This window comes from Staurois parvus, unplaced genomic scaffold, assembly GCF_062004578.1.
Source record: "Staurois parvus isolate SC_StPar_1 unplaced genomic scaffold, SC_StPar_1.0 ptg000013l, whole genome shotgun sequence".
NCBI classification, from domain to species: Eukaryota; Metazoa; Chordata; class Amphibia; order Anura; family Ranidae; genus Staurois; species Staurois parvus.
The window spans coordinates 9,369,023-9,395,249 of record NW_028317809.1 but is presented as its reverse complement, the minus strand read 5'-3'; the positions used below and the strand labels follow the sequence as shown (position 1 = coordinate 9,395,249).

The 26,227-nt window shown below is 39.8% G+C and overlaps 1 protein-coding gene across 1 annotated transcript in view; it reads right to left on the bottom strand.

Annotated features, from left to right (window-relative positions):
* BMP3 (bone morphogenetic protein 3) overlaps positions 1-26,227 on the bottom strand; it is an 81,245-nt gene that overhangs the window by 7,971 nt on the left and 47,047 nt on the right. Inside the window, exon 2 of the mRNA XM_089675495.1 lies at positions 9,082-9,980. Within this exon, the coding sequence (XP_089531621.1) occupies positions 9,082-9,980 (899 nt within the window). The remainder of the gene's footprint in view (positions 1-9,081; positions 9,981-26,227) is intronic.

The following is a 26,227-nucleotide window of genomic DNA, read 5'->3' as shown; positions in this document are numbered from 1 at the left end:
GCACTTTGGGAACATCCAACTTCTTTTGCAATTACCTTTTGAGGCTTTCCCTCCTTATGGAGGGTGTCAATGATGGTTTTGTACACAACTGTCAGGTCAGCAGTCTTTCACATGATTGTGATTCCTACTGAACCAGACTGAGAGACCATTTAAGGGCTCAGGAACCCTTTGTAGGTGTTATGGCTTAATTAGCTGATTAGAGTGGGACACTTTGAGCCGAGGATATTGCACCTTTTCACAATATTCTAATTTTCTGAGATTGTGGATTTGGGGTTTTCATGAGCTGTAAGCCATAATCATCACAATTATGACAAATCACGGCTTGAACTATCTTGCTTTGCATGTAATGAGTCTATCTCATATATTAGTTTCACATTTTAAGTTGCATTACTGAAATAAATGAACTTTTGCACGATATTCTAATTTTTTGAGTTTCACCTGTAATTAAAGTTGGCGTTTGGTAGTGGAACATAATAAAGTGAAGAAAACCAACTGCGCTTTCATCATGTATATATTTTATCAGTACTATTTATAATGTTGTCAGTATATAAACAGCACAAATTGTGCAGGGTTCTTCAGTGGAGTGTCCAATTAACAATTCTAAACAATAAAGTTTTTTTTACCTTAATCCATTCTCTGCATTAAAGTAAAACACCTTGTACTGCCTATTACCCCCCCACCATGCTTCCTAATACCTACCTGAGTCCTCTATTTATCCAGTGTTTTGCTTGGATGCAGGCCTCCTTCCCCCTCTTTCTGGTCTCACAGGCTTCTCTTACAGCAGTGATACCTTTTGCTGCCCTGCTGCTGTCAATCAAATCCAGTGAGGAGGGAATGAGGGGGGGGGAGAAGGGGTAGAAAGAAAATGAAGAGGAGCAGACAGTGCCAGCAGGGGACCCCATAAGTGGATGTAAGTGGCTTATACCATTGCACAGAGCAGGTAAGTGTAAATCTCTTTTTTGTTTTCATTTAAAAAAAAGTTTTTGCTTTTACAAACACTTTAAGTTAAGTGCTGTTGAACTTATGCACAGCAAAGTGAATGTTTGTGACTTTTGGCAACATTGTAAACCATATTGATAGTCACAAGTGCTATTGTCCTAATGTCTGCATCAAAATATGACTTCCTATTCATTATAAATGATATCTCCCATTAGTGGATGCATGGACATACTTGCCTAATTCTGTGCTATATATTGAACAATAATAGAGTAGCAGTTGTTACTACTGAACCTTTCTACATTTGTTTAAAATCACTGTATTAATGAGTTCCACTATGACTTTAATGCCCATCTTGGTTAATGTTTGGTTAATAACTGTGCTGCAAAGGGATTCAGCAGAGAAAAGTCACAACCCCTATCACTTTGTTGAACTTTGTGCCCCCTTTAGGGAGATTTATTAATGATTTGCATCATAATGACAGGGGTTGCCAAGACGGAAAGTAAAATGAATTTTTCCAATAGGTACACAAATGGCAGTAAAGTTGTATTGCTCCCTATTCTATTTAAAGACAATAATGGAGTTCAACTTTAACACATGCACAGCCTAACACTCATTGGTGCTTTTCCCACTTGCTGCAGATATTTGGCTATAAGCATAATTAGTTTAGTTTGGGTCTACTGCAAAACAACAACTTGAAAACAATAAGTGACCATAGCAGAATTTGGGTCTACTGCAGTTCTAGTTGAAAACAATAGGTGATATTAGCTGAGTTTGGGCCTACTGCAGTTCTTGAAAACAATAAGTGGCATTAGCTGAGCTTAGGTCTGCTAGTTCCCCCAAGAAAACAATAGGTGGCATTAACTGAGTTTTGGTGTACTGCAGTTCTCCTTGAAAGCAACAGGTGACATTAGCTGCATTTGGGGCTAATGCAGTTCTCCAAGAAAACAATAGGTGACCTTAACTGAGTTTGGGCCTACTGCAGTTCTTCAAGAAAACTATAAGTGACATTAGCTGAGTTTGGGCCTACTGCAGTTCTCCAAAAAACCTATAAGTGACATTAGCTGAGTTTGGGCCTACTGCAGTTCTCCAAGAAAACAATAGGTGACACTAACCGAGTTTGGGCCTACTGCAGTTCTCCAAGAAAACAATAGGTGACACTAACCGAGTTTGGGCCTACTGCAGTTCTCCAAGAAAACAATAGGTGACATTAACTGAGTTTGGGTGTACTGCAGTTCTCCTTGAAAACAAGAGGTGACATTAGCTGAGTTTAGGTCTACTGCAGTTCCCCAAGAAAACAATAGGTGATATTAGCTGCATTTGGGTCTACTGCAGTTCTCCAAGAAAACAATAGGTGACCTTAACTGAGTTTGGGTCTACTGCAGTTCCCCAAGAAAACTAAGTGACATTAGCTGAGTTTGGGACTACTGCAACTCTCCAAGAAAACAATAGGTGACATTAGCGGAGTTTGGGTCTACTGCAGTTCTCCAAGAAAACATCAGGTGACATTAGCTGAGTTTGGGCCTACTGCAGTTCTTCAAGGAAACTATAAGTGATATTAGCTAAGTTTGGGCCTACTACAGTTCTCCAAGAAAACAATATCTAACACTAGCTGAGTTTGGGCCTACTGCAGTTCTTCAAGAAAACTATAAGTGACATTAGCTGAGTTTGGGCCTACTGCAGTTCTCCAAGAAAACCATAGATGACCTTAGCTGAGTTTGGGTCTACTGCAGTTCTCCAAGAAAACAATAGGTGACATTAGCTGAGTTTGGGCCTACTGCAGTTCTCCAAGAAAACTATAAGTGATATTAGCTGAGTTTGGGCCTACTGCAGTTCTCCAAGAAAACTATAAAAGATATTAGATGAGTTTGGGCCTACTGCAGTTCTCCAAGAAAACAATAGGTGACATTAGTTGAGTTTGGTTTTAGTGTCCATGAAAACAATAGATGACCTTAGCTGAGTTTGGGTCCACTACAGTTCTCCAAGAAAACAATAGGTGACATTAGCTGAGTTTGATTTTAGTGTAGTTCACCATGAAAACAATAGATGACCTTAGCTGAGTTTGGGTCCAAGAAAACAATAGGTGACATTAGCTGAGTTTGGGCCTACTGCAGTTCCCCAAAAAAACCATAGGTGACTTTTTCTCTTGTCTTCAAGGGAGCTCTGAATGACAGGTATCATGAGCACAGATGGAAATGGAAATTAGTTGTTGAAAGTAATGCAAAAATATATTCAGTACTCTAATGTATTACTTTCACCTTTCTCTTCTGTGTGTTTCATACAAATAGTAGGGCACAAGTCCTCAAAAGCCTATATTGTTTATAGCTATTAATAAAAACAATGGTTTTCCTTGTAAACACCCTAGCGTTTCTTGTACTCAGAAAAAAAAAGTACCTTTCCATTTGACTAACTTTTCAACCCAAAGGAGGAATATGATCCGCTATCTGTGTCAACCAGCTATAATTAACCTTTAGGCACAGATCCAATCTGCTAGAGGCCCAGGAATTCCACAAAATACAGGTGGACTAAATCGCTTGAACTTACAGAAAATGTTACAAACACGTCCAGAATTTCCCTGCTTGTAAATTGTAAAACTTGATATTACATTTTGAAAACATGTGCTATATCCAATTCCACCCAACCCCATGTCACAAATGAGAGCTGAAGCCAATTCATACTTTCAATTCCACAGATAAACACCGCAACCAAATTGAAGAAGCATTAAAGCTAGAAATAAAATACAAACCTTCCATTTTGACCTGAACTCACTTGGCTTATATAAAATGACTGTTCTATTCAAAGTAACAGAAACACTGCTAAATGCAAATGGTACACCCTATGAAAGCAGATTAGGTTTAAATGGCTTCAGATATATGTATTATTTTCATTTACTATTATTTCTGATTTGCATAGCACCCCAAGCAAACAACTACAGAAGAAAATAATGTCAAAATCCATGGACTTAAAGAGCTTAAACTCCTTGCAGTTCATGTTTACTTTGTCTGAGTGCCAAGAATGTTTATTAAAGCCTTAGCCCTGCCAATTTTTTTTTTTAAGTTTTTCCAGTGGAGTGGGGAAAAGGTAATATTTCTGTCAGGTTTTCAGTCCTCTCTTTGACCCTATAAGGGAGATATAACTCCACTTCCTGTCCCTGTAATGCCTTTAAAAGTAATGTTTGGGGGGATGTGGTTGTCACTAAGACAGGAAGGCACAGACAGCAATAAAAACTTTTTCAGACATTCTAAGTGTTCCCTACCTAATGGAAAATGTGTTTATGATTTTGACTGTGAACCCATTGGACAGATTTTGTTTCACGTCCTGTCCCTAGAGAAAGTGAGGGGAAATCTTACCAAGGGGACACAGGCAGCAAAAAACAGTCCTCAAACAGTTTCACAAATAACAAAACAAAAAAAAAGCCTGAAGTTGGCCTTTAAATTGTACCTGCCAGCTTACAGCAGTATTAAAACAAAAAAATGTTTAGTATATTGTAGCTTTCCAACACTTAAATGTGGTGGCTGCATTAGTTTTCTTTTTCTAGATTTTTTTTCCTTTATTTCTGTTGATCTGCCCAGAAACACACTTCTTGTCTTAGGGTTCCCCACTTCAATGGAGGAACTACGGAGACATCAGTCTGGGGAGAGGGTAATGATAAAAACACTGGCAGATTTAGATAGACTTGACTAAGAAATTAAAGCTGAATTTTAAGCAGTTACAGCAGCATTTACTTAAAAATAAAGCAAGAATAAGGGAAACAGCCATGACACCTGTACCTTAAAAAGGCAGCACTGATTGGTCTAGTATTTCTGTCCCAATATTTTTCTAACCACTTGAAGACCAGGCCTTTTCTGCCACTTTTTGTCTACAATGTAACAATCAGTATTTTTTACTATCAAATTTTTTAGCACCCCCAAGCATTATATATTGTTAAAAGCAGAGGCCCTAGAGAATAAATTGGTGGGTGCTGTAATGTTTTTATGTCACACAGTATTTGCGCAGCAGTTTTTCAAATGCATTTTTTCGGAAAAAATACTTTTGTAAATTTTATTGCAAAAAACACAATATATAACCCAATTGTTTGGTAAAATATAAAAGATGATGTTACGAGGAGTAAATAAATACCAAATATGTCATGCTTTAAATTTGTACACGCTATCCATAGCGGACTCTTTAAAAGGCTTTACAGGTTACCACTTTAGATTTACACAGGAGGTCTGGTGCTAGAATTACTGCTCCCGACCTGATGTTCGCTGTGATACCTTACATGTGTTGGACGACCCCTGCTTGTGTGCATGCAGGACTGACAAGTACAGTCGCATTTGTACACGGGCACAGGGGCACTTTGCATTTTTTTATTTTTTAGACTGTTGCTTTTTTATCACTTTTGTTGCTGTCACAAGCAATGTAAACATGCCTTGTGACAGCAATAGGCATGTGACAGGTACTCTTTATGGAGAGATCTGGGGTCAATAACACTGATCACAAAATCATTTGATCGCACCAGTTCGCATCAGTGTGATCAAATTCTTTTTAAAAAAGGAGCTGTTTACATCCATGTAAACCAGAAGTCATGCAAGGTCATCTCTTCCATTTCCCTATATCTTAGAGCCGAATGTAACAGCGCAGCTGTTTGTACTGCTCTATGATCAGCCAGAGAAAGTGTCTGATCAGCCAAAGAAAGTGTCGGCTGGTTGATCTGTCATTCTGGTGGGACAGCCCGTTAAAGCCATAGAAGGCAGTGGGAGGGAAGACGTCTCCTCCCGCTGCTTGTAATAGCAATCCAGTAGCTAGTTAGCCACTCATATTGCTCTTACAAGAGAGCAGACCTTTGGTTCTAAAAAACGGTACCAGGATGATGCCTGCAGCTGTGGGTATCATCCCGGTATAACCACTTGAAGTCTACTGCTACAGGTATAAAGATCAGGTACCTATAGGTCCCTGCACGTATTTACAGCAGCCTCCTAAGATCTTGTGAAATGGCTGAATTTCATACCGTTCTGAAAAGCGGCACTTTCTTGCCACTTGGCCTCACCCCACATATTCGTATTGTTTTATCACTATGGGCAGCATCACCTGCCAGAAAAAAATCTGCAGGGACAGAAAGGGGGTGGGAAACCTTAGGCACCATCAAGAAGTACTGAAGCCTTGGCTGCCCCTAGATTTGGCCATGACATGAAGGATTTGGAGGTTGCTGCATGTATGTACATCTCTGGGTGTTTGTTCTTAATACCTACAACATTTTTGCTCCCCTGACAGGGTCTGCTTAAAGATTGAAAACATCAGACACAACTTCCATTTTCCAACTCATTCTGTACTCCCAGATCTTTACCATCACCCTGGCTTTTCAGCTCACACATCTTGATCTTTCTTCTCTACTTTTCCCACCTTGCCACCTGCAATGCTGATTTCATTCCATCTCATTTTGCTCATATTTAAAATAGCTCTCTTAGCATTTAAAGCATATCTAAAGATAGAACCTTTTTCATATTGAGTAGAGTATGGAAGTGTTAACACCCCTGTCAGTTTTTTCTAACCATCCATAGACATGACAGGAAGAGAGAGTAAATCTCATTAATGGCAGCCATACATGATGCTATACAACTGAACAAATTATGTTTGATTCGGAACATTTCAGTACATGCACACTACCTTCACATGAAGTTCTGTATTTGCACTCTCTTGTAATGTATACATTACGTGTGCTTGTATTTTTTTTCTTGAAAACCCAATAAAAATTATTGAACTATAAAAACATTGTTGAAGGTTCAAGTTACCTAATTATAAGTGTTGATTGCTCTTTCATTTACTTCTAAAGTTTCCAAAATTCTATAAATAAAACATTCTGCTTCTGAAGATAACCTTAATCTGTGGATCTGTGCTTTGCCTATGCAGGATAAATCACTAGATTGACTTAAATGCAGACCTTCACAGACACATATACCTAAATTCCTTTCCCTACCCTGCTGCTCCATTCATCCAGCAGTAGTAAAAGGAGAGCCTTCTGCAAGCTACAAGTCAACAGAATATTTGCTTACACAGGGTTATAGACATGACAATGCTGATTGGCCTGGTGCTGTTACATGCTCCCCCTGATGAGAATGCTAGTATTTTTCTACATGAGTGTTCCTCTATACATATTTGCTTTACATTTATCAGCTCACGGGGAAAAATCAATTTAACCTCTAATAATATGCCTAACTCCAAGCTATAGTGTCCTGAAATGTTATTCTTGCAAGCCAGCCTTAGCTATTACCAAATGTCATCTTGTCTTACCTGAAGACAACAGAAGTACATTTCTGATTTTGAGAGGTGACTGATGTTCTGTCCATTTATTACAGTGCCTAGAAGGACTGTCTGCTGTGTTTTTGTAACAGTCAGTCAGAAAAATGAAAGGAATAATCCAACTAGTTGCTCTAGGCAACAAACACAGTTCTTTCAGGTATATGAAGCTGATTCTAATCAATTTCTAATAATTCCCCAAGTTGTAAACCTGTGGCCTGGTTATAGGCAGCCAAGTATTTACACAATCTTAACAAACAGTAATTCAGCTTCACAAAAGAACTGGGAATACAGCTATTACTATACTTCCGACACTTCTGTGCTGGACCTTAGGATCCCAGATCTTGCAGCTGCAGTCTGTGTAAGCCCTCCTCTGATATTGCCCAGTTATGGAATGTGATGTATTATCTGACTCTATTCTCAAAATGCAAAGTCTTCTGTAAATGGACATTAAAGGGGAAGGGTTGGTAGAGTGGCTGCTGTCCAGCAAAGCACATCTCTCCTGTTTGAGTGCCAGAAGTATAGTGACAGCTATACTCCCAGCGCTCAGTAAAATGTAAACAGTAAATTGAATAAAGAAGTCCACAAGGTGTCATGTGCCATGTTGGTTTTACCCATTAAATGCTGGCACATTTTAAACAGTGACTGAATTCCTGGAGTTCCCTTTAAACCAAGTCCTCTCTGACATCTGTAGCTGCATTCACAGTGCAGTAATTTGTTCTTTTAGTTCAAAGCAGAAGCACTGAAGTTGTTCTCTTAACAGTTTAGCTTCTCCTCCCAGCAGTGACTGGGCAGCCTTCCAATCTTCCAAGGAGGGGGGGGGGGTTGCAGGGTAGGCTGAGCTACTTGAGAGAACATCCTGAAGACTTCAAAGCTTCTGATATTAAATTTGAGAATGGATTGCTCCACAGTGTCTGCATCTACAGAGATCAGCAAGAGCTAGTTTTAAATTTCATTTGTGGCTTGTTAAAGAGGAAATAAATGTGGTAAAGATTAACTTTGTTTTTTTTATATTCCTTGCACCTGATTGGGTAATTCTTTACAAACAGCATTTTTGCTTGCACATGATTGGATTCTGGAAATCAACATTCACTAAGCTGTGGGGAAGATATGTGCAACTGCACTTGAAAAATGCACAGTCTACTTGCCTTTAGTAAATCCACCCCTCATACCTGTTTTGGGTCAGTGACTCAAGGATTTGAAGCAATAGAGTTTGTATGACAGCCATTCAACTAGCTATTTCAGCGATGGGTTTGTTATATGTTTCTTATAGGAAAACATTAGAATGGCAGGAAATATTTAAAACAGTCTGTAAAAATGATTTGTAAACTAGCTAGCTTCTAAATATTTTTATAAACGAGAAAATGTATGAATATAATTTTGCACAATTATGCTAGTTACATCAAGACTTTTTTTTTTATTTTCCGATTTCTCCGTTTACTGTCTTCATTTTGTTGGGAAAGCCTGACAAAACAAAGCTGGAATGCTTGCTATTAGCAGAAGTGTGAAATGTGGACAATAACAAATGCAGCAAGAAGTGGAACATGAACCTCCTCCAGAGGACAAAGGGTCAGGCTTTTCTACACAGTGAGACATTAATGTTTGGATACTGTACAATAAATTCCCGCACATAAACCTTCAGTTTTTAAATCTAGCTATTTTAACAACTACACTTATAGAACAGATATAACAATATTACTTATTTACAGCTTCAGAGGGCTCCCTAATAAAACAGCTGGGCTATTTTATTAAGAAATAAAAAGACGTTCAGTTCATAAAAAAGGGATGCACGTTCCTGACCAGCACTGTGTGAAACTATATTTTGATATAAAAGCCTGTGTAAAAAAACTATTAAAATATTTACAGTACCTTTGGCATTGGGAACTGGCATGCACCTGAGCAATAATATGCATCAAAGGATTTAGGAGAAATTATCCATTCGCTCCAGCCGATGTCTGCAAAGTCTACTTTAAGATAACGCCGAGCACAGTTCCGTGGCTCATTCCACTGCTTTCTTCGAGCTTTTTTCAGGGTGTGTTCATCAAACTGCAATGTCTGGCCTTTCTGCCGTCCACTCTTCCTTAGCTTTTTCTTAGATTTCTCCTTCTCAGCTGGCCGTACTTGAAGAGTTTTGTAAGGTTTCTTCTCCACCCATCTCTCTTCATCTTCATTGTACTGATACTCAGCTCCTGGTAGCTCATTGTTTTGTAATGGCAACAAAATATCAGTTGACCGTCTACTCCTGTGATCAATATGTCCTTCCTTCCTTTGTTTTTTATGAACTATACTAGCACGTTGTCCATGCAAGTTGGAAACCACACTGTCAGGCTCAGATATAGCGGAATCATTGGCATAAACCAGGATATAAGGCTTAAGTCCTAGTAGCTGTTTCCTTCGTTTATTTGCGCTATCGACTGTCACATTGATTGCAATGAGGGCCTCTCCATGTTGTTTGGCTTCACGCATGACTTGAGTGATATCCTTCCAATGCCAAGATGGAACGTCTCGGTAGGTTGTAGAAATATTTATAAGAAAATTCCCCAAAATTCTTGTTTGGTTCTCAAGAGAAGTTAAACTGGACACTTTCAGATCTATGGATAGTTCAGGTTTTCTGTGTCCACGCCTGGAGCAAGATGATGAATGTATACATCTCTGACTGATGTTTAAAATATCTCCAAGATAATAATGAAATGTAGCTGACAATATATTTTCTGAAGATGTTAGTGATGTTAAATTGAAAATATGCTGATTATTATCTTCAAAGTTACCTGGGGGAAAAAAAGACAAATAAGAAAAATACAAATTAATTTGTTTAATTGAAACCTCATTCAATTACAATGGTTTGGTAGAACTTGATATAATGTCAAAAGGCAAAGTGTCTATATGGTACAGCTACCACTGAACTGCAAAGCTGAATGTGTCCATGCTGGGACACATCCGAAGGATCCCAATCACCTCAGCTATTCCAGCAAGTGATCCCTGGTCTCTGCAAATACGTATGCATCTTTAAGATGGTCATGTGCCTTACATCATCAGAGCAAGTAAAATTGTGTAATTGCCACCCAAAGTTTACACTGAGCATTCCATGTTATACCATGATGAATCAATTACAGCTGTTTCTGGTATAATGTACTATTACAAGCAGAAAATGTATTTAAAAAAAGGATTTATCACTACTAGCCTGTTTTTTAGCTAAATATTTAGAGGGCTGAAGCAATATTCAGAATGCAACATAATTCAGTTTTCCATTAGTTTACTTACACATGCATATATTTACAATGCATAATGTGAACCTGTGGCGAGGCTATGCAAATAAAAATATTTATGCATTCAAAATATAACCCTGTGAGTTCTGTAGCAAAATCCAAAATGAAGCTTCCTGCATCAGAAGTAGCATTATATCCTTCCATTTTTGTGTTGCAGCCTCTATCAGACTGTTTAGCATTCAATACTTTTGAAAATGCCAGATGCATATGTCATCTGGCCAAACACTATGGTTTCATCTTCTAACTCCAAAGGCACCTAAAATGATACTACTTTATTGTTGGAGAATGGGTTTACAATAAACCATCTGTTAATAGCTGCCAGTGGCTCCAAATGTCTACTCTGCACTCACCTTCCTTGAAAGTTTTCCCTGCCATAACCAATAGTTCCCTTTACCCCAGTAAATTGGTCCTGATTGCCACATGTAACTTGGACATCTATCACCATAGCATCCACAAGTTTCCTAGTTTACACACCCACTGTTGCCCTCCTCAGCAAAGCAATACATCCCATGAACTCCAAAACTAAAGAAGGCCATTCAATTTTACATACACTTTATAGAATTTCAGGATTTTTTCCCCTATGCAGTGAGGCTGTTAACTGCTTGTTTTTGTCTGAGGAGAGTGGAGATATACTTACCTAATACGCTGATCCTCTGGGCGCAAGACTGGTCCCTGCCGCTCCTGACCCCTCACATGCCAGTTGTGTAGTGGACTGTTCCTGATGTCATCACGCTCATAGACCAGCTCTAGATGTGAGGACAGCAGGAATAGTCAACTGCTAGATGTGGGGGAGTGATGTTTTACAGAGGATCAAAGGATCGGGTGAGTATAGCCTTTCTGTGTGCCTCTGGACAAAACCAGCAGTTAACCCATGAAGTGCGGGCACAGCCTCACAGCATGGGGGGAAAAAAATTCCTGGAGTTCTGCTTTAACTGACTCCCACCCGTCATATAAGGAAATGATGGGAGGGTGGCGGTTCTCTCGTTCTGGGAGGAGGTCATATGACGTCCTCCCCCTCTAGCTGCGCACGTGCTCCCCCGGGGGGCGACGTGGTGAATGGTGGTGCGCTGTATCCCTAGGATACAGCAGATAACCAATCGCAGTAACGAGCCGATGATGTAGGCTCTATCATGTGATCAGCTGTGTCCAATCACAGTTGATTGCATGTACAGTTGTGTCCAAAATTATTCAACCCCCAATGCTGTAAAGGGGTTTAGGGACTATAGTGTACATTTGGAATTGTATTCAGAATCAAATCCTACAAGGACGTTGTAACTACCCAAATGCAACTAAAATGACATCAATTGTTTATGTAATACAGTAGTAAATGGTTCTTATGTGGTTTCTTCATTGCCACAATTATTCAACCCCTTAAAGACTACCACTCTGAAGAACAGAGGTTCATACAGGTGCTTTCCATCAGGTATTGAAAACACCTGTGGATGTCACCGAGCAGCAATCAAGCATAATAAGCACCAATTAGGCAGCTTTAAAATGACTGTGATACTCAGCTCCTTCTAGACATTTACTGGTGTGGTTACAAACATGGTGAAGGCAAGAGAATGGTCCAGGAAGACAAGAGAAGAGGTGATTTCTCTTCACAGGAAGGGCAATGGCTATAAGAAGATTGCAAAGATGTTAAACATACCAAGAGACACCTTAGGAAGCATCATTCGCAAATTCAAGGCAAAGGGCACTGTTGAAACGCTACCTGGTCGTGGCAGAAAGAAGATGCTGACTTCGACTGCTGTGCGCTACCTGAAGCGTAGAGTGGAGAGAAGTCCCCGTGTGACTGCTGAGGAACTGAGAAAAGATTTGTCAGATGTGGGTACAGAAGTTTCAGCCCAGACAATAAGACGCACACTGCGTAATGAAGGCCTCCGTGCCAGAACTCCCAGGCGTACCCCCTTGCTGTCTCCAAAGAATAAGAAGAGTCGACTGCAGTATGCCAAAAGCCATGTGGACAAACCACAAAAGTTGTGGGATAGTGTTCTGTGGACTGATGAAACAAAATTAGAACTGTTTGGGCCCATGGATCAACGCTATGTTTGGAGGAGGAAGAACAAGGCCTATGATGAAAAGAACACCTTGCCTACTGTGAAGCATGGTGGAGGGTCAATCATGCTTTGGGGCTGTTTTGCTTCTGCAGGTACAGGGAAGCTTCAGCGTGTGCAAGGTACCATGAATTCTCTTCAGTACCAGGAGATATTGGATGGAAACGTGATGCAGTCCGTCACACACCTGAGGCTTGGGAGACGTTGGACCTTTCAACAGGACAATGATCCCAAGCATACCTCCAAGTCCACTAGAGCATGGTTGCAGAGGAAAGGCTGGAACATTTTGGAGTGGCCATCGCAGTCACCAGACTTAAATCCGATTGAGAACCTCTGGTGGGACTTAAAGAAAGCAGTTGCAGTGCGCAAGCCTAAGAATGTGACTGAACTGGAGGCCTTTGCCCATGAAGAATGGGCGAAGATACCCGTAGATCGCTGCAAGACACTTGTGTCAAGCTATGCTTCACGTTTAAAAGCTGTTATAACTGTAAAAGGATGCTGTACTAAGTACTAAGATTGAATGTCACTTGGGGGTTGAATAAAACTGATAATGCTGTGAGCACAGAAAAGACATTTGTGGTTATTTCATTATAACTGTTATGTTATATTTGTCTGACCTACAAGTGCCTCTTTAATGTAAATGTAAGCAAGATGACTGAATGATCAAAAGCAATGTCAAACTGGCCAAAACACTCAATTTCAGTGGGGGTTGAATAATTTTGGACACAACTGTAAATAGGAAAATACGGTTATTGGCAGTCCTCTCCTCATGCTGACAGCCCGTGAGGAGAGGAGAGCCGGTAAGCGGCATTCCTCAGAGGGGACATGTACACAGATCATCAGTGCCCTCATTATCAGTGTAGCCCCAACAGTGCCACCTGTCAGTGTCCATAATTGCCACCTGTCAGTGCTCAACAATGCCACATACCACTACCCATCAGTGCACATCAATGCCACATATCAGTGATCATCAATGCTAAATATCAGTGCCCATCAGAGCTGCCTTTCAGTGCAAACTATCAGTGCCAGTCAGTGCTGTCTATTAGTGCCAGTCAGTGCCGCCTATCAGAGTCACCTATCACTGCCCATCAGTGCTGCCTAACAGTTCCAATCAGTGCCTGTCAGTGCCACTTATCAGTGCCAATCACTGCCACCTCTCAGTGTCATATATTAATGCTGCCTTTCAGTGCCCATCAGTGATGCCTACCAATGCCCACCAGTGATGCCTGTCAATGCCCATCAGTGCTGCCTATCAGTGCCTCCTCATCAGTGTCGCTTATCAGTGCCCATCACTGCAGCCTAGCAGTGCCCATCATTGCAGCCTCATTAGCACACATCAGAAAAGGAGAAAAATTACTTATTTACAAAATTTTATAAGCAGAAACTAAGAAAAAATTTTTTTTTTCAAAATGTTTTTTTTAGTTTGTTTAGCAAAAAAAATAAAAATACCATAATAATACAATAAATACCACCAAAAGAAAGCTCTATATGGCTCAAAAATTATAAAAATGTTGTTTGGGTACAGTGTTGCATGACTGCGCAATTGTCAAAGTGAGGCAGCGCTGGGCAGGAAGGGGGTAAAAGTGCCCAGTAGGCAAGTGGTTAAAGATTAGGTATAATTTCTATCTAGGCTAAATTGTAAGTTATTAGTGCATCTTTTTTGAGCTTTACATGCTTGAACTTCTATATTTGAGTAATTGTATTTGTAGAAGAGTTACAAGTGGGAGCTTTAAGAAGGTTAGTGCAATCACCCTGCCTGTGCCTAAAGAGAACTGTTAAATGCCTCCCCCCTCTCTTGTACATACTGACCTTTCCTTCACTCCTCCCTGCTTGGCTCCACTACTGGAGGTGAGAAAAGGCACCGCTGTGTAAGCTTCTAGTCACTTTAGTTGAAGTTTGCTCAGGGCTGAGGACTCTCCCAACCCCTATGTGACAGCAATGTGCCAATCACCAAGCACCAGTATTGTTACATGGAGAAAGTCACATGCTCCTCCATACTCAAAAGTGCTGGGTATTTCTCTTCACTCTTGGAAGCTGAATAAAGTTGATGGGGAGTAAAAAAAGGTGAGAAGGTATGGAAGCAAGCGTGTTGATTTTCAGTAGAGAAATAGTTATTGCCTAAATTTTGAGAGTTCCCTTGAGTGGCTAAGGGGGACATTACAGCAAATGCAAAGAGCTAGTCTGCTTCAACAGCTATAAGGGTCCATTCACACGGACATATGAATATTTTCTCCGTGAACGCATGTCTGTAGATATGTGCGGTCCTGACTACAGAAGTGTGATACTTTTTTGTGCACAGCTAACTGCAGCACACATTTTCGTAAGCAGGTACAGTTGTGAGTGTGGGTTCATTGCATTTAGATGCACAAAAAACTATGCGCAGTGCGTATCTAAATGCAGCATTTTTTCTGCCTATGTAAAATGTTCGAAACACAAATGTGGAGATTTACTAAAACTGGAGTACTCAGAATCTGGTGCAGCTGTGCATGGTAGCCAAACTTCAGCTTGTTCAGTTAAGCTTTGACAATAAAACTAAATTCAATAAGCATAGATTTTGGAAGTTTGTGCGAAACTGATGAAAGCTCATTCACACATGTACATTAGCATATTAGGTCCTATCAAAGAGGATAGGACTTCAGACTTCAGAAAACCAGACAGTTTGAAGGAGTGCAACTACTAGGAGGAAATCATGGTAGGCAACAGTTTTACAGAATAAAAAAATTGCATTTACAACCAAAGCTATCCACCCTGAACTGCTTAGGTTATATTTCTGGTTCTACAATCTAGACCAGGGGCATAAAACCCAATTTCACTTCGGGCCACATCAGCATTATGATTGCCCACAAAGGGTCGGTTGTATCTGTAAGACTAGATGTCCAGAGCACGCCACCCCCCTTTACATCAGATGTCAAGAGGCCCCCCCCCCCCCCCCACTATCAGGAGTCAAGTGTCCCCCACCCTTCCTTACATCACTGTGTACCCCCTTACCTTGTGCTGTTGCTGGGAAGAAGCTGGCGGTGGAGTGGGAAGCAAAAAGTCAAGGGTCTGGAGGAGGGCTTGAGTCAGCTGCCAGTCTGCTGAATGCTGAGACCAGGCAGAGACAAGGGGGTGCTGCGGCTGCACAGAGAGGCGCAGGATCTGTAGTTCTGTCCTCCTCTCTGCTGCTGACTGCTAAAACAAGGGGGCGAGGGGGGGAAAGCGACAAGCCTCTTCTTGTGGCTTCACAGAGAAGCACAAGATCTGGCAGAGGAGTTTTGTCCTCCTTTCTGCTACCGAAAGCTGAAACAAGGTGGGGGCAGAGACAATGGGGTTGCCATGAGGGCCATATGAAATGGCCTGGTGGGCCGGATTTGGCCCTCCGTCCTTGTGTTTGAGACATGTGATCTAGACCATCTGCTGGTTACTTAGTTGCTTATTGTAAAACTCTATACTGCTGATATCTTAAAGCCATTCAGTTCCTGAAATTCAATACAGCTAGTACACAAATGCTTTTTTCACCATTCTGCCTCATTGTTTATTTCCCTCTGTTTTTTCTTACTTTTTCTGCAGCCAGTTTTTTCTCTAAGCTTCTTGTCCGAAGCCAGTGCTATGTTTACTGTTCTTTTCCAGCATCTATCCTGTATGAAACTTCCGTCCTTTCTTGTAGTAAGGGCCGGAATCTTGCGCATGCACATTGGTTTGCTTGAGGAAGCTATGTATGGTGCTGTACTCTCGTGGGATTACAATGCACGGCATCCTCAGGAACAGACCAACGGCACACAGAGCATGCCGTGATTTGCTTCAAATGTGCACATGCAGCGGTGACGTCATGAAATTGCACCTAGCTTGATTTCTATAGAACAGCAAAGGTTAGAAAGAATGCAAACACAGAACCATGTATATGGTATATAAATTAATTTAATGATGTTTACTACCACTTTAAGAGAGATGTATGAAATGCTATATCCCTATACAACATGTAATCAGTAATGCATATATTCTTTTTTATACATCCATTACATTTCAATTAAGAAAAAAAAACTGAACACGATTTAGCATTACATAGAGTTTAACAACTGCCATTATTTTTTTACCTTTCTTATAATTTGTGTTTTGTGATGCTGCTGATCTTATACAGCCTCTTTGCAGGCACTTAATGTCTTTGCATGCACTTCTACATTGGCTTCATAGCATATCTCAGTCCAGGTTTCCTAAAAGTAATAATAGTGAACCATGCCTATGTAATGAGCATTGGCTGATTTACTAAAAATGGAGAGTACGCTATCTGGTGCAGCTCCGCATAGAAACCAATCAGCTTTCAGGTTTTATTGCCAAAGCTTAATTGAAAAAGGTGAAGTTAGAAGTTGATTGGCTACCATGCACAGCTTCACCAGATTTTGCACTCTCCAGTTTTAGTAAATCAACCCTATAGTCTTTAATACAAGTGCGTGTGACAGGGTGACTAAGCAGCAGTACATTTAGGAGACAGGGACAAGCGTTATCACCCTAAAACATGACTGAACAAGAACCATCATAACAGGATTACCAGGTATTATTTTATTGAAAATTGCAGATTTAGAAAGGTTAAAAATTAATTTGAAATTATATTAACAGGTTAAGGATAATATAAGATTTTAATGATTGCGTTTACATCCACCTTATCATATGAATAAAATTCTTTGTTTTAGCCATGCTACTGTAAATGTTAAATTTAATTGAACTGAAAATAACTGTCACTTTTTTTTAAAACAAAGCCCCATACCCTGGTGTGTTACCTTTGTGAACAGAGCCTATGGACAGACTGCGATACTATTAAAAATGCTTAGTGAATACTTATTAGGATTTAAAGGGATCTTTTATATCTACCCAAGCTTACACTTTAAATTCTAACATTTTTTTTGAAAATTCTACCATGTTATCAATATACTTAGCAACATAACTTCTATAATTTATATCCAGCGTATTTTACTTGAAGCAATCGTTCAAAAAACCACCACATTAGATATTTTCCTTAACTGTAAAAGTCCATGGATACAATTCCAATACAAAGGGAAAACATACTTCTTTTTATCCGTTTTGCTAAGCTCCCTTCATGGGCTGTAACTGCGCCCACACTGGCGAAACTGGCAGAAACACGGACTCTCACGCTAAGCAGCACTGGAGAGCCATAAAATGGGGCTTTGTGGAAAATATAAGTAAAGTACAGCATGCGTTTAGTCTGGACTGGAAGCGGACCAAAGTATATGAGAACCAGGCTTACTGTTTTATTCAGAAACACCATGTGCCCAGTCTATTATAATCTAATTATACATAGGTTTTATTTGGGTGTTCGTCCTCCAGACCAGTTGAAAAATGAGCTATCATAAATTTTTAACTGAAGCTAATTAGTCAGAGAAAATTAAATTATATAGTAATCCTTTTGATATAGTGAGGCAGATTTGTGAAAGGGCCTTTAAAGTGAAATTGTCTGCTAATATGGCTAAGTAATGGTCAGCTGTAAAAGCATTACCCACACCAAATAGCAGAAAAGACTTCTACATCATCAGGAAACTAGTGCCAAGGTGGATCTCACAAAATCAGTGGCCAATTTCTGTTAAGGGTACATGGAAATGGCATACTGTAAGACATGTCAAAATGCAGGAAACTGTTTTTTTTTTGGGGGGGGCAAGCATCATAAATGAGTAACTTAAGAAAAGTGTGTGATCTGTATTTGACAGATCTAATTTAAAGCTGAACTCTAGGATAGGCAGATATTGTTTAAATAGAGGAGGCAAATGTAATCTTACATGATCCCTGGTGTGTTTTGTGTATTTCTTCCAGATCAGTGCAGTAATCCAGTGTGAAACTATGCCTCTGTGCAAGAGCTTCCCATATTAAGACCAATCACAGCTGCTCTCTCTCCTTTGCATGGTGACTTGCATTCGCCTCCTTCCTGTAGTTTTCCATAGGCAGCCTGCAGCGGGTGGGTCTGTTGATTCCCACCCCCAGCATAGTTCTATGCACAGGTTATACACAGCACATTGATGATGTCACCACTACTTTTACAAAGTTTACAAAGACATTTGATGCACACAACGTGGATTTCTATCGTTTGTAGTTATTAGAAAATATATTTAAATACAAATATTTGTGCCTGGAGTTCAGATTTAATAGGACAAGTTCACTATATAACTCTCTGGCTTAACATTCCACCTTGGCCAGCTAAAATAAACTAGTCAGAACCATTCACCACCCCCACTGTTTACTTGCCTCCTCAGACAGTCTTCTGTATTGTTTATATCCTTACAGGTTAAACCCTAAGGGTTATTTTGCTAAAGGCTAAAAGACTGTGAACTTTGAAAGTGCAGATGCACTGTCAGGAAGTCAGAATTTGAAAAAATGGGAGGATTGGAGAATCACGCTTCCTAGTGGTTCAAAGCAACGGCCACAGGGGCCATAGCAGGGAGAATCCAAAACTAAATAAGGAAATGGAATGATATTGAGGTTGGGAAAAAAAGAGCGTGAAAGGGGAGAGTCCAGCAATCCCCAAAACGGAAAGAAGAATAGAACAGGAATAGAAATGGAGAGGAGATAAGAAAGTAAAGGGTAGAGATCAGGAAAGGTAAAGAGAGTTCTCCACTGGGGAATGACAGGTTCATTTGGCCCCTTGAAAGGGGCAGAAGGGAGCTTTGTTATGTAGATTAGAGATGGGTTAGCCTTGTAGTAAAATGGGAGATTGGATGATAGTCCAACCAAGGTTGTCAGATCAAAAGGAACCTGTCGTGACTGTCCTCCAGCACCGCCGTTAGTTTTTCATTGATAAAGAAGCCTTGAATTCTAGGTTTGACTTCCTCAAATTGGAGAGAGGGGGATTTCCAAGAGTATACTATAGTTTGCTTTGTCGCCATGAAGAAGAAAGCAATCAGTGTGTGAAGCTTGCAAGAGATGTCACCAAGTGGCTTATGAAGAAGTACTTCACTTGGGTTTTTTTCTGAGGTTGATGGGTGTGACAGAATAAATAAAGTTGTAGACTATGATCCACAGCTGATGAGCTACTGGGCAGATCCACCATATATGGAGCATACTTCTGTTTGCTTTACAACCTCGGAAGCAACAAGGGTTGTACCCCGGTAAATACTTCACTATTCGTGCAGGAGTGAAGTACAATCTAGAAAGGACCTTGTATGAATTTTCTAGCACTTGTATGTTGCAGGAGCACATAGAGACTGCTTGCCGTATGTGTGCCCAAACTCCAATGGAGAAAGTTTCTTAAAGATCTCAAATATAGAGAGGATCCTCCTGCGCTTAAAACGGAGCCCTAACCCTGAAGCTGCTAACACTAACCTTATACCCAATAAGTGAAATGACAAATATATAAACACAAAAAATATTCTAAAAAGAATCAAATATCCCCCTCATTAAACAAATCCCTAATTGGAATACATAAATAACTCACACCCCTTATAAGTGATAATAAATAATAGTCCAATCAACAATACTCATAACAGTGTCCAGTGTCTCAGTAGTCCAAACCAATATTAGAAAGATGAATGTAATAAACTTGAAATTTCTTATAGTGTTGATTCCTTCCGGTGACTTTTATGAAAACCTCAAAAATAAAAAGAAACTAAAATAGTGTATTACCATAATACTAAGGGAGAAAAAAAAATAAAAATAAAAATAAAAAAATATATCACAAAAATAGTGAAACACTCGTGAGAAATTGCAAACAACACTCGTGCCAATTAGTGATGTGTTTCACTCAGTGAAAACCACTCCAAAAGTGTGACACTTCTAATGAGTAAGGCATATATACCCTTACCAAAGATAAGAGAAAACGCCTTAAGATGACAGTTGCAGAAATCACCCAACAAATTTCTTTCTCCTCCTTTGCTATTGCAGAGTAACACTGTATTACCATCCCTCCATGGTTATCCGTAAGCCTTGATCCAAATATTCCAGGCTCCAAACATATATAATAAGAAATGATGATAGTGTAACTCCATATATTACAAGACCATATTGCTTTAATAAATCTGCTTACATGTAAATAGAATAAGAGATGCACAAAAAATATATCCCCCAGTTCCTGGGGATTACCAGGCAGTTCCCATGTGGAAACTACAGCGATTTCCAGAAGAAGGCCACCGTATCACTTCCGGTTCCTGCTCCTTGCGTCCGACGTCACTTCTTCTGACGCGTTTCTTCACATCCGGGACTTAATCATAAGGGATAAACTGTTTATAAAATAGATTACACTATGGAGGATCTTCTTGTTTTATTATGATCCTGGGAGAGGTTTGCTGGTAGCTGTGCTTGGAGTGAGGAGCGCATACCACTACTGAGGGGAGCCTGTGAAGAGTCTGTCCTTATTAGGATCGGTGTGATCCCCTAAGCAAGCTGGCCCTTTGGGGTCTATGTAAGGAGGTGAGGGGGCATTCTGGCCACTAAAGGATTGTCACACATTGATCACCTGCACATTATCACTTGCATGCGAGTCAAGTTGGAGCGCCATTTTATATATATATATATATATGTTGCTGTTTTTGGACTTGTATATTATGATTATATGATTTTATGGTTTTAGATTTGTTTGTTGACGGATTGAGTTTTTTTGTGTGTTATTCACAATTTTTTTGTATGACACATAACACAGTTTGCACCTGTTATGTTCCCATAGAGGGAATTCACGTGTTGCACTCATTATTTATTTGGATCCCTCTAGTGTGTATTTTAGGGGGACTGAGTGTGGTGCACTTATACTTATGTTTATCACTTATATTAATTTTGTTTCTTTGCATATTATTTTTGGTAATATTATTATTTAGCACTACACTGTGTTTATATATTCTTAAAGCTCTCAACCCCATTGGATACAAAACGTGGATAAGGGTTCAGCTATATGACTGTGAATTCACAAATAAATGAGGGAGAGAGTACCCTTAGTGGTAGCAAAGACCTGCAAAGAGACTCGAATCCTGTTAGAATTTTAGGGGAGACAAGATTACGCACAAAGGGTTCAATAAAGTGGCGCAATTGAGGGTACCTAACTATCTCATTGGGCTGAATATCGTAGTTTTCATGGAATTGCTCAAATGTGCACAAGCCTTGAGCTGTCAGCATTGAATAGACTGTCATGAAGCCATGTGTTATCCACCAATGAAAGACTCATTTCTCCGACTCTCCCAGGGAAAATAGTGGGGAATCAAATAGTTAAAGAGGTAGATGAGGGGACAGCAAGCCTGCGCAGTACTTGCACAAGTGCCAGATCCATAAGGAGTGTGTTAAAATTGGATTTAATGGTCTAGGTCTGAAGGAAGCCAAAGCAGGGATGAAGGTGGAGTGGGATGTGTGTCAAGAACATCGAACAGGGTCTACAAAGGTAAGTCTTTGCCCGAAAAGAGCTGAATAAGTGGTGTGATCTGGCCTGCAGTGTAGTAATGATGGATGCTGGGGAACCCAAGACCGACTCGAATCTGTAGGTATCAAGACAAGGGAGGACGCCCAAGGCCCATACAAATTTCAGAATTTGGCACTGCAATATTCGCAGAATGTGGGATGGGATCCGAATAGGAAGTACCTAGAAAGGATAAAGTAGCTTCACTAAATAGGATATTTTGACTGCATGTGTTCGACTAAACCAAGATAAGGACATAGTATGTCATGATGACATTAATTTATTCAAATGAGGGGTGGAATATTGGCGCGATAGAGTGAGTCATAGGTTGGTGTATTATACCCAGATAAGAAAGTGTGGTCGTCCATTGAAATGGGAATTGAGTTTGAAGATGCCTTTTGATCGACCGAGGAAGGGAAATGTTCATTTTTACTAATTTGTTAGGGTTTACATGTAGGCCTGAGAGGTGTGCAAAATGTGTGAGGAGCGCCATCAAATTGGAAAGAGACATGTGGAGTACAGAGATATAGTAGAATGTCGTCTGCAAAGAGGGCAGCTTTATGATGAATCCCTGCAATATTCAGGCCTTTGATGTTGGAATGGAGCTGTATGTGGGCTGCCAAGGATTCCAGGGCCCCAATGAAGGGGACAGGGGAAAGAGGGCAACCTTGACAGGTTCCCCCTCGTATTGGGAATAAGGAGGATTCAACACCATGGTTTTGGATTGTTGCTGAGGGGTTACTATACAACTTGTAAATCCACTGTAAAAATAATTTTTAGTGCCATATGTAAGTATTTCCAGGATAGCATGTCAAATGCCTTGGTCATGTCTAGGGATAGAAACATACGTTCAGAGGAACCTAGTCATGCATAATAACGTAGTAGGATAGAATGACGTATGTTGCCTGAAGCTTGGCACCTAGGTACAAAACCTACTTGGTCCTTATCAATTAATGCGTGTAAAGTAATGTATAAGTTTACCACTAACCAGTTATATATTACATTACAGAGAACAGGGCCCACTAGATGACATCAGGCCCTCAAGCCACCCTCATGAAGTCTGTTTCTGATTGTTTGATCAGAGACATTCACACCAGTGGCCTGCTTGAGGTCATTTTGTAGGGACCCGGCAGTGCTCATCCTGTTCCTACTTGCACAAAGGAGCAGATACCGGTCCAGCTGATGAGTTAAGGACCTTCTATGGCCCTGTCCAGCTCTCCTAGAGTAACTGCCTGTCTCCTGGAATCTCCTCCATGCTATTGAGACTGTTCTGGGAGACAGCAAACCTTCTGGCAATGGCAGGTATTGATGTGCCATCCTGAAGGCGTTTGACTTCCTGTGCAACCTCTGTAAGATCCAGGTATCGCCTCATGCTACCAGTAGTGACACTGACCCTAGCCAAAAGCAAAACTAGTGAAAAACAACAGAAAGTTGAGTAGGGAAAAAAATGTCAGTGGCCTCCACCTGTAAAATCATTCCTGTTTTGGAGGTTGTCTCATTGTTGCTCATATAGTGCACCTGTTGGTAATTTCATTAACATCAAAGCAGCTGAAACTGATTAACAACCCCCTCTGCTTCTTAACTGTCTAGATCAATATCCCAGGAGTTTAACTGACTTGATTCTATACTCTGATTAAAAAGAGTTCCTTTAATTTTTTTTCAGCAGTGTATATGCAGGCAGAGATTCTGTTTTTTTATGTAGACATTGCTGTAGTGAGGCTAATCTGAAAATCCCAAAATTTTCTAATAGTTAGGTTACGGAATAGTAAATGTGGCCATATGTGGCAGTCATATAAAAAAGACATCAAGGTGCACACTACATTAATAATCTGTAAATGTATACAAACAATGTAATGGCATGTGTATAGGAACACCAGCTAAGAATCATTATGCATGCTTTATACATTGTGCAGCACTACAGTATGGTAATGTAGTATGCATGCTTCTAACTAATACATTAAAGTAGATCTAAATCCAATCACTAAAACCTCACATAGGCTTTAACATGTTAATGTAATGTCAAAAGTTTTCAACCTTTAAAAATTCACAGCTTTCCCTGAAACATTACCTGGTGATCCTACCAAGAAGGTCCTTGCTCTTGCACTTCCTGTTACAGAATGACAACTCCCTCACAACTGTGCTCCTATGTTGCTACCACGTCACATTAGCACCTGATAAAGAGTACAATCTGCTGTGCCAAAACACATTGCACAAGCCTGGTTCATCATCAAACCATTCTGAGCAAAGATGTGCAGCTGATGCTGGAACAAGCGCATGTAGACAGAAAGTTACTGCAAACAGGCTGGATGAGAACAGCAGCACTGAAATGCAAAAATTATGACAAAAGATGAAAAGAGCTTTAACCTCCACATATGGAGAAAGATGAAAGAGGATTAGAAAGAGGATTAGTAAGGAAATATTGTTCCCTGTTGAAAAGAATTGGACCAAACTTTTTACTTTCCTCTAGATCAGTGGTCTCCAAACCTTTCAGTAGGGCCAGATCGAATAATCACAGGCCAAAACAATAATTTTTATAAATGATTGAATCAAATTTAAATAAATAAGTTTTACTTAAGTTTTTTTTGTAATGAAACAAAGCAATGAAACTCCAAGTAATCTTGAGCCCATCAGAGTTCCCTTTTACATCAGAGTCCCCATCAGAACCCCATAACATGACAGTCACTAGAAGAGTCTCCTCTTACATCAGAAGCCCCATGAAAGTTCCCTCTTATATCAGAAGACCTGATAAAATCTTGCAGTGGGCCACATTTGGCCCACAGGCCGCAGTTTGGAGATGCATGCTCTAAAGAGTTCTGAGGATGGATATTTTAAGCCTTTTAATTTTGTCCTTAAAGAAAAAGTTCACCTTTCAACAAAAAATAATAAATGCACATTATTTTGCTGGTAAAAAAATATGCATTTATTATTTTTTGTTTCAGGAGCCTGTCAAGCATTGCATCAGCGTTCAGTAGATCGCTGGTGCCATGCAGGTCTCCTGCAGATCTGTTAGTGTATCTGCTTGCTCGTACCTCGTACAGGCAAGCTGATACTCACTGACAGGAAGAAGCGATGTACTACCGCTATCGCAGTGCTGTGGTAGTTCACTGAGAGCTACAAGCTGCTAAGGCTGTCAGGACTTGTAGTTTCTCATACACAAAACACTGTCAATGAGTGACGTAGCAGGGCAGGTGAAACCCTGAGGTTTTTCCAAATTTAGACAGCTAGCGGGGAGAGAAGATCCCCCACTAGCTGTCAAAATGGGGGATTGGGGGGGAGCTGGGGCTGGTCATTTGATAACATGTTAGATGTTACACCTTAAATATGGGTCTAAAATTTAACATGTTATGAAAGGTGAACATATCCCTTAACTTTTTTAACCAAACTATGTAACTATATGAAAAAGTAATGGCAATTGTTTATTATAATTGTTATTATTTTTAATATTTGTTCAATATGTATCAAGGTCAAAAATACTGAACATAGTAAAGAAGAAAAATGTTTAATAAAATATACTATAAACTGCAATTTAACTTTTTATAATTGGCTTCAACATTCCAAATAATATGTTACATAGGAAAGAAAGAAATGAGTGAATCCACTGAATTTTCTCTTTCCTGCATATTCCATGTTTATACTATTAGGTAAACATTTCTTAATGAATATCATTCTAAACCATTTATAATACTATAAAAATTAGAATATATTTCTAAACATTATAGTTACAAACGCAAATCACAGTGACTCATGGGTCAATATTTAGGACAGTTCTCACAATAATTAAATTACACAAATAAAGAGATTTCAAATTGTAGCAAAAATATAATAGTAGCCAGTAGGTGGCGCTGTATTCTAAAGCATTGCAGAGACAACATATAAAAGCCATTACATTATAGCATTAACCAGTGTTATACCAGTCAAATGTTCTTAGCATTTAAAAGCACGACACGAAGCAACAGTACGATTTCACCAATTCTTTTAAAAGATTTTGATACATGCAAAGATTTCAAAGAGCACTTTGACCCGTAATATATTCAAGATATTATGATATTAGAACAACTGTTGCAGAAATTACTGGTTGTAGAAATGATCTAGTATGCCAGTAAATGTGTGTGATCAAGTGTGAGACTGCTACAATTACTTACTGAATGGAGAGCAGAATTCATGGCCACTGATATAGAATATGACTGTCTATGTTCATCTTTATGTCTAGTTGTACAGCAATGCAGAGAAGTGCAGGGGCCTCTTATAATAACTGTCAATGAGTTGGATTTACTAAAAGGCAAATACGCTGTGCACTCTGAAAGTGCATTTGCTTCTTAGTAAACATCTAAGATGAAGCT